Source organism: Rosa chinensis, chromosome 2, assembly GCF_002994745.2.
Source record: "Rosa chinensis cultivar Old Blush chromosome 2, RchiOBHm-V2, whole genome shotgun sequence".
NCBI classification, from domain to species: Eukaryota; Viridiplantae; Streptophyta; class Magnoliopsida; order Rosales; family Rosaceae; genus Rosa; species Rosa chinensis.
Window position 1 is genome coordinate 80,139,078 of NC_037089.1, and position 15,206 is coordinate 80,154,283.

Consider the following 15,206-nt stretch of genomic DNA (forward strand, 5'->3'; position numbering starts at 1 on the left):
GATTGGAGTTGCCATTGTGATTTGAAGGTTTTGTTGAATGGATTTAATTTTACGACGACGAAGAAGTTAGGTTCTGGTCTGCAACCGTGGAAGAAGGGAGAAGAAGAAGATTGGGTCTGTCCCTGTTAGCTCCGCTCAAAGCTACCTCTCTGGTCGAAGCTCCGGTCGGACCACCGGCAAGAAACGCAGCTCTTGAACCTGGGTGCCCAAATTAGATATATATATATATATATATATTTTAAGTAACGGGACAGAAAGAAAGAAAAGAAATTTTGAAAGTCTATTGGGGGGCAATATATGTTTTGAATTGATGTAGTTACCTCATTTTTTTCTTTAATCAAAGTTTTATTTGTCTAATCTTGGAAAGATTAGTTCCCATTCCGGCTATCGAAAGTTCTATTAGGGGGCAATAGACGTCTATTGCCACTCTATTGGGGAGTAATAGAAGTCGATTGGGGGGCAATAGAGGTTTTCAGAAAAATCCGGTAGGCTGCGACCTGTGACCGGAATCCTGCGAAAGTTGGCCAGAATCCGGTGACTAGATTCCGGCGACTGGTACGGGATTCCTGCGGCCGGTGACCGGCTCCGGCGAAGTCTCCTATGGTTTTTCTCTCTTCCATTTTCTCTCTCTCTCTCTCTCTCTTTCTAAGTAACAAAGGGGTGAGGGGTAAAATAGTATTAAAAAAAATTAAAAACAAAAAAAAAATCTTAATGGGGTATTAGGGAAGAATCCCTTAGAGTGTATTGGGTAAAAGAGAATTAAAAAAACTTAATGGGGTTAGTGGGAAAAAAATCCCTAGAAATGGGGTAAATGGACAAAAACCCTTAAAAATATTTCATGGACATTTTATTTAACTTTGAATATCATTTTCCCCCTCTAGGTTTGGGCCGCTTCGACCTTAGCTCAATAGTTGTTGTTTTTTCTTTAATAATACATAAATAAAATGTTGTTGTTTTAATTATTAAAAAAATATAACTACATTACTTACTCGATCTTTTCTTTAAAAAAAATTAAAAACTTCTTTAAAAATCTATAATGCTTAATAAAATTTTGGTTACGGGCATTTTAGTAGACCGATGCCTAAATAAAAATCAAAGAGGGTAAATTTTTCAATGTAGCCATTTTATACCATAGAGATCACATCCAACGGTCAAATTAGCAAATTTCTTTTTCATTCAAGTTGTTTGTCTTGGAAAATATACGTTTGTATATAACCAATAAAAAGGTTTGACCACACTAGTAGGCATGTAGAGATTTCGTGTGAATTGAAATATCGATAATGACTTAATGAGGTACAAAAGATTTGGTATTGTTTATATATTTACGACATAGTAATATGAACTGTGTGAAAAAAAAAATAGCAATGTCTGTCACTGTTTAGGCCTTGACTGAGATGGTCAACCATTAATTACTGTCATTTACCTAAAAAACTTTCTTTTTTGTAAATAGATATCAATGAAACATGGAAAATTCAATTTTCAAAAAATTTGCAACCACAAGCTTTAATGTCCAAGCCTCAACCATTATTGTACAAATTTTCAACCTGCAAGGATATAAATATATATTAGGTTGACCACATAGATCGAGATCAAATAGGGGACTAATGTGGCTAAGATTTTTACCATATGAATATAAAATCCCAAATCATCATATCCAACGGTCGGTTTGACCAATCTCTTTTTTGTCGACCATGTTCATTTTGAAAGGTATACATTTCTATTTAACCAATGAAGAAATTAGCTAATCCTAGTAGAAATATCGAAATTTAGTCTATATGGGAAATCAAAAATGAAAATTGGTGCATTCAACCTTGTTCATGTATCTGCCCTGCAGTAATATCACTAATATGCTTAATGTGAAGAAAATTGGCCTTGTACATCATCATTTCAGCCAAAATCAAGGCGGTCAACTCTCATTCAAGCTATGATGAAGCAAATTAATTAGGCATGGTAAATAAGTAAACCAAAATTCAACAAGTGATTTGTAACACATATTGTCCTCCACTTAATTAAATTTTAACGCTTGTAATGAAGCGGTGGGTAAATGTATGATCCAAATTCCACCGCAATAAAATTCATTTTTTCTTAAATTAATTTATATAATTCTTAAATTTCAGGAAATTGTAATAAATAGGTTGGGTGTCCGAAACTTTTCTCATAAATTCCGACAAACTCGTCGCATTGTGTACTTTATTATCAGATTTTTTAATTGAACCCATAGTATTTTCTAGCATTTTTGAATTGACGAATGGGCGTCTATGTTGGCTATGACTCTTCAACTATCGTCCGCTATCTTGAACCCTTGACAAGCGATCTCTTTACCGCTAGATTTGCAGATTGTCACTTTGATGAGACAGTCTCCCCATCGTTAGGGGCAAATAAAAACACAGATATTCAACAGAAACGACAGGAATTGTCCTGGTCTGTCCCCACTATGTCTCATCTCAATCCACGTACCGCACAGTCCGAACTTGAAGTATGAAGAATAATCGAGCTCCAGAACGTAGCAGACACCCTGCCTGATGCATTTTCTGATGTTGCCAAAGTGACGAGATCACACATACCTGCTGCAAACGTGCCCGCAAGAATCGATATCCCAAATACTGGACATAACGCCACTCCTGTGACACCAGGAGATGGCGCCATTGCCCAGAATGGAAATAATGCGGCATCTATGGCCACAGGTCTCACAAGAAAGAGCGGTAGACGTATTGGTTCGAAGGATACTCGCCCTAGAAAGAGAGCGAATGAGGCACAAATAAATCCTTTAATCATCGATACTCAAAATCTGTCCCATGAGAATGTTCCGGATTATGGTTATGTCCAAGAGACATCATTGGGGGACTCCTCAATGTCAGAACCTATCCCTGAGAACGTAGAGATCTCTGTAAATTACACTAATGTACGTACATGGGACGTGGGAAAGAAGCCCCATCATCATTAATGATGTATTCGCGTATTCAACGGCGTGTGAGATTATTGAGACAGATGACATCGAACTACGCTCCGTTGATGAATGCCAACGTAGATCTGATTGGCCAAAATGGAAAGATGCGATCCAGGCAGAAGTTGATTCTCTAGCGAAAAGAGAGGTATTTGGCAAAATTATACCAATACCAAACCAGTTGGTCACAAATGGGTATTCGTTAGAAAGTGTAATGAGAGAAACGAGATTGTAAGGTACAAAGCTCGCCTTGTGGCGCAAAGCTTCTCACAACGCCGTGGAATCGACTACGAGGAGATTTATTCTCCCGTAATGGACGTCATAACATTCTGCTACCTTGTCGGTTTGGTAGTTTCTGAAAAACTGAACATGCAGGTTATGGATGTGGTTACTGCGTATCTATATGGGGATCTAGATACTTAAATATACATGAAGGTTCCTGATGGACTTCAGTTACCCAAATCAAGTGGCTCTAAACCACGGAGCGCGTTTGCTATAAGATTGAAACGCTCACTATATGGATTGAAACAATCCGGACGGATGTGGTATAACCATCTAAGTGACTACTTGATTGGAAAGGGATATGTCAACAATGAACTATGCCCATGTGTGTTCGTAAAAAGGACAAGTTCCTGATTTTCAATAGTAGCGGTTTATGTCGATGACATGAACAAAATTGGCACCCTTAAAGAGTTAAGGGAAACCGCTGAACACTTGAAATCTGAGTTTGAGATTAAAGATCTTGAGAAAACACGGTTTTTCCTCGATTTAGAACTTGAGCACCGTAGAGATGGTATCTTGATTCATCAATCAGCTTATACCCAGAAGATGCATAGGCTTTTCAACACTGACAAGATTAAGCCTTCAAGCACCCCAATGGTCGTCCGTAGTCTTGATCCAAAGAAGGATCCATTTCGTCCAAAAGATGACGACAAAGAAGTGCTAGAGGCAGAAGTGCCCTACCTAAGTGAAATAGGTGCATTATTGTACTTAGCACAATGCACAAGACCGGACATCTCTTTCGCTGTGAACTTCTTAACTAGATACAGCTCTGCGCCAACACGACGTCATTGGACTGGTGTTAAAGATATCTTTCGATACCTAAGTGGTACGATTGATATGGGCTTGTTCTATCCCTACAGAGAGACGATGGATTCGGACCCATCAAGTGCCAAGGACGCCACACATGGTGAATTACGTTCCCTCTCCCCATCCCAAAATGATATAAGTGTTTTGGAAGGTTTTGCTGATGCTATGTACCTCTCTGACCCACACAAAGGTCACTCCCAAACTGGTTATGTTTTCACCATGGGAAATACCTCGATATCTTGGAGGTCTACAAAGCAGACCTTAGTCGCTACCTCTTCGAATCATGCAGAGATTATTGCTCTTCACGAAGTAGTTCGTGAATGTATATGGCTTCGATCCATAGTTACGCATGTTCGAAGCAATTGTGGTCTGAAGTCGACCACAGATGAGCCAACAAGCATTTATGAGGATAATGCTGCTTACATTGAATATTGCATTGAACAAATGAAGCAAGACTACATCAAAGGCGACAACACCAAGCATATATCGCCCAAATTCTTCTACAATCAGCAACAACAGAAACTCCTCAAGATCAAAGTAAATCAGGTTCAATCTGAGGACAATGTGGCAGACTTGTTTACTAAGTGATTGCCCAAATCCACGTTAGAGAAACATGTGGCAAGAATTGGCTTGAGGAAATTATCTGAACTCCTATGATCGTAGTCATCAGGGGGTCGCACAAACATCAGGGGGAGATGTCTACATGTTCGTCTCGAAGCGTGAAATGTGTGTTGTGCTCTTTTTCCCCTTCGACCGAGGTTATTTTTGTCCCACTGGGTTCTTGTTACTCAACAAGGTTTTTAGCGAGGAAACGAGAGAAGCACCGTGTTTGGGCAACACAAGGGGGAGTGTTCAAGTAAAACCCTAATTTGTGTTTGACCCAAACTCTAAGTTACTTGACCTAGTGGTAATAGGGTTACATTAGAAGGATTTAGATTCCTATTCAATGTACGATTACTTTACTTGTATGATTTAGATTCTATGCATTGTAATCCTCTATATAAAAATGTCCCTATTATCAATGAGAATACACAGCAAATTCCTCTCAATTTTTGATTCCCTAAAACAGTTTGGAGCCACAAAGCTTTTTTTTTTTTTTTCCTCAAATACCACAGCAAATATTTACCTTCTAGTCCAAGGCATGATACCTTTTTTTCCCAACTCTTCTTCCTCTGTCTCTCTGTTTCTGATGGGGTGGCCCTTGTGTTACCTTGTCACACTGCTCTTATCTCACATCCTGTCATTCTGTACCTGACGAGACAAAATAGTTCCAGGATAGTATATCAGTGGTAACCACACTTTGGTCTCTTCCCTTGGGACCTTTTCACTAGGCTTCTTCAATCTTAATGAAAATTCTACTAAATACTTCCTTGGTATACGATTTAACACATTCCCAAATACTGCATTAGTATGGGTTGCCAATAGAGAATCTTCACTTGATTTTCCAGGTTTCTTTATGATCAGCAGGGATGGAAATCTTGTGGTGTTGGATCAGGCTAGAAATCTTGTCTGGTCAACTAATGCATCACTATCTACTTCTGCAATGAACCACACAACTCGATTACTAGAGGATACCGGAAACCTAGTTCTGAGCTTTGAAGAAGTCACTTTATGGCAGAGCTTCGATCATCCCTCTGATACTTTGTTGCCTGGCATTAAGATTAGCTTGAACAAAATGACTGGCCAACACAGGCTCCTTACATCCTGGGCTGCGCTTGATGATCCACAACCCGGCAAGTTCACCTTAGGAATAGATCCTAAAGTACCAATTCAGTGCTTTACCTGGAAAGAAACTACTCGGTATTGTAGAAGTTCTATGTACATCAGCAAGGATACAGGAACAAAGTTTCAAAATCGAGGTGGAACCATTTTTTCCTTACTTACAACTTTGATGTTGATGAGGTTTATATTGCTTATAGTGTCTCGAATAGATCAGTAAAATTGAGGGTCTGGTTGAATCCTACAGGGCAATTTATACTGATGATATGTGTAGGTACAAGTATTGGCATTCCCATACAAAACGGGAAGGTATCGTTGGGGTTAATGAGTTTAATATCTTTTATTTATTTGAAGATATTTTTCTGTGTGTAAAAGTGTCTAATTGATTTCCTAAAAACCCAGTGGGCAAAAGCCCGGCCCGGCCAGAAGCAAAGCCCATCTCGGCCCTGCCCATTGGGCAGGTGGCAGGGCTAGGGCTGAGGGTTCAAAGCCCAGGCTCGGCCCATTATAGGCCGACTGGCCCGGCCTTATAAGCCCGCCCGAAAGCCCATTCAATTTTTGTATTAATATATTTTTATGTAGTTATATTGAACTAATTATTGCATTAGGTCATATGTTTTTTTAATTTTGTATTTAATTTTGTTCAATCATTAACATATCATCATTTTTTCATAGCTTTTGGTATTTTTTTTAACAAAATAATATGACATATAAATATAATGGGCTCGGCCATGCCCACCCAAAAAAGCCCGGCCCGGCCCTAAAAAGCCAGTAAGGCCCTGGGCCTTGATTTTTAAGAGAAGCCCGGCCCGAAAAATAAAAAAATATATATGTTTTGGCCCGGCCCGAGCCCATTAATTTTGGGCAGGCCCTGCCCATTGACGACCCATAGGTGTATCCGCCTCCCAAATCCCTCTCCTTCACTCTGCCAAATTCCTAAATCATTTGCAGTCCCCAAATCCTCATCGCAGGAAAGGCAGTGATTTCAAAAGTCACAGGATGCGGTTACAGCGGGAGCTCAGTAATGTTCAGAGAGGAGACTTCAAGTTTTGGTCACTTCCTGGATTAATGTCTCGGACATATTATGATTTGATGTGAATAACAATAATGCTATGTCGGTTAATACTTAATAGCTACTATGAATAACAAATCCATGCTGTCAGACTTCTGATATTGAACTATGGATCAGGTAGACAGTTGTTGGTGAAATTCTAGGTGTAGTATAGTAGGTCTACATTCTTGCTGTTCAACTTCGTATATATATATTGATCAACTTGACATACACACACACACATTTATATATCTATCATGCCATTTCATACTTTTGGTGCAGGTTTTATGACAAGCGCTAAAACTATGGAAAGCAGAGAGAGCTCGAGGTGCGACATGCAGCGAGGCAACAAAGGGATCTGCCGATAAAGGCGAAACAGGTCTTCCGTAGCAGATTGACCTTCAAAATTGAGTCTTTTGGACTAGTAACCATTTGGATTTCTATCTAGTTTTATTCTCTGGGAAATTTTGGCATGTATTTGAGCAAATCTGCTGCTTTGATTCATCTAAGCTGTCCTTTCATCTTTGAAATTGAATGGTTCATTTACCAAATTATAAGCTGTAACAACGATCAAGGTGAGCAAAATGTAACTGAATTGTGGAAACCAAACAAATTGGTCTAAGAGTTTGGACGAACAGACATTGTCCAAGACTCCAAAGGCATAAAGCCATAAATGTTGCAACAACTGTACAAAAATAGTCGGTGTTTATATACAAAAGCAGGGATCCCAGAGCTTATAACGTTGCTCAACAACTCAGTAACTCAAAACAGTCGTACAAATTTAGGTTTGGCAAGGAATGACACTGTAAAGTGTAAACAGACAAATTCCAATCTTATGCAGCCCCTTTAGACCTTGTGTTGATGACAAGGTGTTCTGGCTATTTTCTTCACAGCATAAGCAACCAGTACCATGGTTTTTCCAGTGTTTAGGGAAGTGCCCTCTCTTCTGAAATATATTTATTCACTCAATCACAATCCATAAACTCTAGACTCTGAACCCCATAATATTAAGCATGAGATCAAAAGACTGAGCACATGCACGTAGAGATTATGTGGCAAGAGCATTCATTTACACAAGAAACGTCGAAATAACTCAAAAAGTCAAAATAAGCACTCCTTAGTAATGCAATAGACAAAAGTTAATTCATTACAAGTGAAACTTGTTGATCTGTGCCTTTGGTAAGCTGGAAACTCTCAATGCAAATTGTGTCGAGATTTAAGAAAATGAGAGAGTTGGTGAAGATGCTACGCTCATCAATATCAGTTCTTGTCTTGCTATCGTCTAAAAAAATGGTGGAGATACTGACTGGAAGCATCAGACTTGAGTGATGCAGGGCTGGCTGCACCGGTTGTCTCAGAGACTCACAATATGCAGACTACTCTAATGGGTCAAAGAACCTACGCTTAAGGGTATAAGTTGTGCGCTAAAGAGGAAATTTTACACGATGAAAAGGCAACTAGAGGAATCTAATATGTTTGACAGCTTAACCTTCCTTTCAGCATGTCGTGAGATAATGACCCAGCAACAGCAACAGCAACCGAAAGAAAAAGAAAATTCTTGCCCAGTTTTGTTCGCACAAAGGATGTTGTTTCATTTCGACCAATTTATTTATATGTAAGAGAAGAGACTTGAAACTGAATAAGTTGCACTACCCGGATAAAAATCTAAGATGAGAGATAAACACCAGATGTATTGAAAATAGAGAGAGAGAGAGAGAGACTCAGAGAAATACCTCCTACAATCTGTCCGCCCTTAAGGAGTACAAATACAAATACAAACACAAACATAACTGCTTTTGGTTAAGTAATCGTTACCTCAAGCTGCTCCGATGATATGGCGACCAAATCCACTTGCGCTTAACCGCCCTCGCAAGACTCTCGAGGATACAATTCTGATTCTAATTACAAACAGAGTTGAACTTGGGCTGCAGGAACCAGAATGAACTTGCATGAGCCGGCTATGAACGATCGATTAATAGTGCCCACGATGCTGCAACTCAATTTCTTCAAATCGATTTTGTCTGTCTTCTCAGATTTCAGAGAGCCAGAGTCGGCTGCAACTCGAAACCGCCTCATCTTTTAACTCCCACGCGCATCGCGCGTGGATGTGTGGTAAAATTTTCTTTTTACTGCCTTTCACCTTTTGTTTCTGGACATGAATGTTGACCTAAACCTTGACTAAAGGCTTCTTATTTAACAGCCACGTGACTAGCACGCTGCCAATACCCATGCACTGATTGTGCAATCGTGAGATGTTTGTATCATAGTGGGGCAAGGACCCCCAACGGACTAACGGAGTAAAGCGTCTAAAGAATGTTGTCAAACGTGTGCAAGGGGGCGCCAGTCACTGCACCTATGGACACGTAAATTTTAATCGTCTCTGCACTATCGCTAAACAATTGTGGCTAACTGGGCCAATATCAACGAATCAAATTCGTAGTCTATAGCCAATTTATTTATTTATTTATTTATTTTTTTGTCGTGATTGAACATGTGTTTAGAGATCAAACGGGACTCAATTGAGGGACTCGAATTCCAGGAGGAAGGAGAGGTCAGATTATTCCACGGGCATCAAAATTGCAAATATTACACGTTTGAAAAAAAAATTGCGTAAATTACATGTTTGATTGCAGAGTTGATTTTGGGGCTTTATGTATATATCTTTTTTTTTTTGTTTAAAGAGGGCTTGCACAGCCGCCTTTAGGCCTTGATCATTAATTAACTTTAGAATACATAGGGGGGGACATGATACCTGAACCCCAAATTACAATAAGCATAAGAAGAATAACTTGAGATAATAACGAGAGTCTCCACATATGTGTTTATTCTAAATAGACATCAACTAGCGAATAGTGCACTTCTGGCTACTCTATTCACTTTACAGATTCGGCGACATAACAGAAAGTAAATGTTTACTCGAAGCCATAATATACTAATAAGATCAGCTTTCCTCATTTAATGTAAATAATCCATTTACAAAAGGTAAAGAATATCCTCCTTTCAAAAAAAAAATCCTCATAAATTGCATATTCTCTAAAATTTGCATCCATGAATCAAATTCCTACTTTAAAAAAAAAAAACAAATAATGATGAGCTATGTGAGCGATGGATGTTCCGTAACGATTCAATTTAATTTTTGGTAACACCCCTCATGCCCAAAATTAAAACCTATTAATTAACATTCTAATTTAATCATAAAATTTCATCTCCTTCGTCTTCCAAACGTCTTCGACACTTTTGTTGTCCATGTATTTGGATCTAGTCAACCTCTCGTTTGGCAATAATTGTTGGTCTTTGACTCCTCCTTTAGCTTATAGCATGTTGACGTGTATTCTCACTAGCTAGCTCCCACTTTATATTTGTCAACTTCAAATATACCTCTGCAGACCGGTACGGCTAGCTCGTTCGTTTTCTCAGCCATATCAAAAACCGAGAAACCCAAGTTGATTGGCCCCTTCAAAAATCAAAACCCGGCCAGCCACACCCTATCATTTCGCTTCTAACATGAAGACGACTCGGCACAGCTTCCTTCTGGTTCTACTTCTGGTTATGTCTCTTGCTGTGTTTTCATGTGTAGTCATAGCTTGCTCCGATGGACAGTGCAAGGTTTGCGCCTCCTTAATCTTCTTATTCTTCATGGTATCAATCATATATAATAATAGTTTTCAAAGGATATGACTTGGTCGAATGTGGTGTACGTAGCTCTTAGATCAGTGCTCGACAGACGGAGATTGTGAGGCGGGGCTTTACTGTTTCAGTTGCCCTTTTGAGTTTTTAGGCTCCAGATGTGTGAGATCAACCACCACCAACCAATTCCAGCTTTTGGTGCGTTACCCTATCTCTCTCTCTCTCTCTCTCTCTCTCTCTCTCTCTCTCTCTCTCTAATACACAGACACACACGACTTAGTGAGTCGCGCACTTTTTGTCTTTGCGAAGTTTCCCAACTCTAGCTCCTTGACGATTGCCCAGCAAAGTGAAAACTGCGATGTTTCGGTGTAAAAGTGTCTACCAATAGCTATAAAGGGGCCAACTGCTGTCATTGGGCTTAGAGTCATAACCTCTTCTCGTCATATAGGCCTTGTTAGAAGTCATCTTTGTGTTAAATCCAGTCGGACCCAAAATCTTATGGCCACTATTTTCACATTTTCACGTGACAGGTCTAATTTAAGTATAAAGCTTTATTTAAAAAATATAAAAAAAATATAAAGTTGTACAATTAAGCTACTGAAAATTATTCTATGCACCGACGGTGTAAGTGACCCTTAAGCTACCTCATGTTTGTCCTGCGACACACTTGAGATACTCTGTCATCCTTTGTCGGTAGAATTGACAATTATATACTGGCATGTTTGTTAGGCACCCTGATTGAACATTGAAGAGTGTCTAACTTTCTCGTCAATGAGGTTAGACCTTAGGACAGATTTTTCATTAGCTCCGGCCAATAGATATGGGTTAAAGTGATGCATCATTACATCAATGCATTCAAATGCTAAGACATGTGTCTTTTTTTTTTATACTAGTCTGCAATCACATACTCTGCGTATGTACGATAAAATTTTTATTTACAAAAAAAAAGTGGTAGTTATTGCAGAAAATATAGATTTAGTTGTAGTTATTGCAAAAGTAAAATAGTGGGAGAGAAAAGTGGGGGTTGTGGAATCTTTTTTTTATATGTTTTCTTAATAAAAATCTATTTTATAATTATCCTATTTATCCTTGTAATTTAATTTATTCTCAAAGTTTTTTTAATTTTTTAGAGTTAAATCTATTAAAATTTTCAGTTTTGGCTAACAAAGTCTCTTATCTTAATAATAGTATAGATATATATTTATTAGGCTTTAAAATAAGAACTATGGATTTTGCAGTCACTTGTTTTGTTTCATCACATGGTGACATTTGTGTTGAACTTGTACTTTTATATGATTTATCAAATTCAAATAAGACTTTGCTTGTTAAATGATATGATTAGTGTATACGATCCAACTTAGTTGTTGAAATTGATTTGTGAGATGTGAAGACATGGAATGTCACCTCATCATTTGTTACACAAGCTTGGTACTTTTTTTTTCCAGTAGCATTGCTAATTAATCTCAAATGGGATTAAAGTAAGATTTGCTTATTTGTGGTTCTACAGAATAGTTCCCTACCATTCAACAAATATGCATTTTTGACAACCCACAATGCTTTTGCCATCGAAGGAGAGCCATCTCATACTGGAGTCTCTCGTTTTCCCTTGACGATTAGTCAAGAAGACACTGTCACTCAACAACTTAACAATGGAGTTAGAGCCCTGATGCTTGATACCTATGATTTTAAAGGAGATGTCTGGTTGTGCCATTCCTTATTCGAAGGACAATGTAATGACAACACTGCATTTGTAAGCAAACAAACTTCCCTATTTCACTTCGTTTTCATTATAGATGTTCCCAAAATGTGTTACCTATTACCTAAAAATTGTAGGAGCCAGCTATAGATACATTAAACGAAATCCAAGCATTTTTATCAGCAAATCCAGGAGAAATTGTGACATTGATATTAGAGGACTATGTTGAAGCTCCAAACGGATTGACAAATGTTTTCAAATCTGCCGGATTGATGAAATACTGGTTTCCGGTATCAAGCATGCCCAAAAGTGGTCAGGATTGGCCGTTGGTTAGCGATATGGTTGCCAAGAACCAAAGGCTACTTGTATTCACTTCAAAACAAGAGAAGGAACAATCCGAAGGGATTGCATACCAGTGGAACTACATGGTTGAAAACGAGTGTAAGAACCAACCAACTAAATTAAGCAACTTATGGTTATTTTTTTTTTTGGGTTCAGTAATGTTGTGTTAGTTTGTCTCTTAATTATTTGAGAGCACGAAAATTTGCAGATGGAGATGATGGAATGGAAGAGGGAAGTTGTTCAAACAGAGGTGAATCGTCGCCTTTAAATGACAAGACTAAATCATTGGTGCTGGTTAACCATTTTCAATCACCTCCCATTAAGCAGCTCTCATGTCTATTCAATTCTGAGGATTTGGTTAGCAAGCTTAACACTTGCTATGGTGCTGCTGGAAACCGATGGGCAAATTTTGTTGCGGTTGATTTTTACAAGGTAATGCATATACTTTTTCTCTTGGTTTAGTAATTTACCACCGGAAAATCAACAGTGTAATTGGAATTAATTACATTTCTGTTGGTTTTGTGATGCAGAGGAGTGGAGGGGGGGGGATCGTTTCAAGCTACAGACACGCTTAATGGAGAACTCATATGTGGATGTAACAATATCCATGCATGTGTGGTAAGCTATGAAATATGATTCATTCATTATATATTCCATTTCACCATCCGGCCTAATTGAGTTTTTGGTGAGCAAAAGTATGTTCATGAAAATAACAACTTTGATAATTGTTGTTCTTTTTTCCTTGTAGCCAGGACCAACAACACCCTCTAAGGTATAGAAGAGAGCATTATTGTAATTTACCAATACGCTTATCTTGAGATATGTAGTCTTTATAGACAATCAAATCAGATATCTCGAAAATAGTTATCAGGCTTTTACAAAATCAATTTGAGCCAGTTCCTTAAAGCAAACACTGGCGCTTATTGATGGTTGTTAAAAATATGATCGAATCGAAGGTGGTTGCATTGCATAAACATGTGTATAAATTTTTTTTATTTTTAGAAAATAAAAAATAAAAAAATTCCGTTGCTGGGTCTTTCGAGTGAGAGCCGAATATCCTAACCAACTAGACTATAACGGATTTCTGGCATCTAATAAAATAAGTTGTTTATAACACATAGCTTGTATGAAGGCCGGGCTCAATTATGTTTAGCAGGCTTGGAAGATGCGTGGCTAACAACTCTTTAGTGTTTAGAGTTCCTAGGTGAAGATCACTCAGAATGACAGCTCCAAGGTTTAGGAAGGATTCAGATTATAAAAAAAAATGATAAATTTCAGTTTAGTACCCTGTGGTTTGGGGGTAACATCATGTCAGTCCCTGCTCTTTCAATTTGATCAGCAACACCCCTGTACTTTCAATTTCAATCAGCCGTGACCAAATTTTACTGTTCCGTCCAATTTGAACGTTAACTTTGACTGGATTGACAAAGTAAAATTTGGACGGAACAGTAAAATTTGGGCACGGTTGATTGAAATTGAAAGCACAGGGGTGTTACTGATCAAATTGAAAGAGCAGGGACTGACATGATATTACCCCCAAACCACAGGGTACTAAACTGAAATTAATCCAGAAAAAAAGGTTTAGGTCCTTTAGGAAGGATACCCATGTCATTCCAAAACGAACAAACTTTGAAGATCCCGTAAATAAAAAAAGAAATGTATGTTGGAGAGAAAACATCCAAAATATTGAGAAAAATATTTATTGTGGAAACAAATACTCCAAAACAAATTTTGTTTCCTTAATGGATAGAATTTAGAAAATGATGAGCCTTCTACTACTATATGTGGTGGGTTTGTGGAATGCAGGTTGCAAAGCATTAAGGTATTTTGGGGTAGTCTATAATATATATGAACATGCACGGTTGTAATTAAGCTTTTTAATACTTATATGTGTGACAAGTCTTTAAAGGTCCCGAATATATTATAGTACATTTCGAATGTTCCATGTTGTGTTGTGCAAACAATGGGCTACAAATGAAAGAGTTGAGATTAGTTAAATAATGCTTTCCTGCACTATAATGGGAACCAACTACTACTAACTAGCACTAGATGGGCTCTCCAAACCTTGGTTAGTCGAGTTTGTGTCTCTACCAATAATTGAGTTGTGCTAGCTACATCCTACATCTATATCCAAAACCAGTTCTATCCATTTTCATTTGTTTCATTGTTTGTCTATTCTACTTTTTTTTTTCTTTTTCTTTTTTAGTGTAAATTATCTGAGGAAAAATTAGATGAACTTGGTGAAATGAGAGGAACTGTTCTAAACAGTTTAGTAATTCACTACTCGGTCTAAAAAAAAATTCCCTTAAAAAAGGTACCAACAAGCAAAGCAATGCTCCTAACTTCTTATTGCACTCTCTTAGTTTTGATGCATCATCAAAGAATTTCTTACCGAGGAGCGTGAACTTTTCTCTAGTTTGTCATTTTCATGTACTTTTAGTTCAATTTGTATCTTAGAGTTTCTTTTAAATGTGCTATTTGATGGAGCTTAGGCTTTATTTCCTCTCCATTTTGTATTGTTTCTTTATCTAATAATATGCATGAGCCTGAACTGAGCCTCCCAGCTAGATTAGGTTCCAAACCCTTTAAAAAAAAAGCTCTTGTTTCATTAAAAAAAAAAACACAGCATTGAAGTACATGAAATTCAAGCCTAATTGAGCAACACGACTAATATATTGTAGTCCTATACGATCCCTCGCATACATGCCTCAACACAAACAAAGAACTTGTTACACCTT

The 15,206-nt window shown here is 38.0% G+C and overlaps 1 protein-coding gene across 1 annotated transcript; it reads left to right on the plus strand.

Moving 5' to 3' along the window:
- Nucleotides 1-10,161: 10,161 nt before the first annotated feature.
- On the plus strand, nt 10,162-13,433 carry LOC112189386 (PI-PLC X domain-containing protein At5g67130). Its single transcript, XM_024328710.2, has 7 exons — nt 10,162-10,409; nt 10,506-10,628; nt 11,938-12,180; nt 12,264-12,567; nt 12,677-12,900; nt 12,999-13,086; nt 13,217-13,433. The coding sequence occupies exons 1-6, from the start codon at nt 10,308-10,310 to the stop codon at nt 13,041-13,043; spliced, it is 1,041 nt and encodes a 346-aa protein (XP_024184478.1). The 5' UTR covers nt 10,162-10,307; the 3' UTR covers nt 13,044-13,086; nt 13,217-13,433.
- Nucleotides 13,434-15,206: the final 1,773 nt, after the last annotated feature.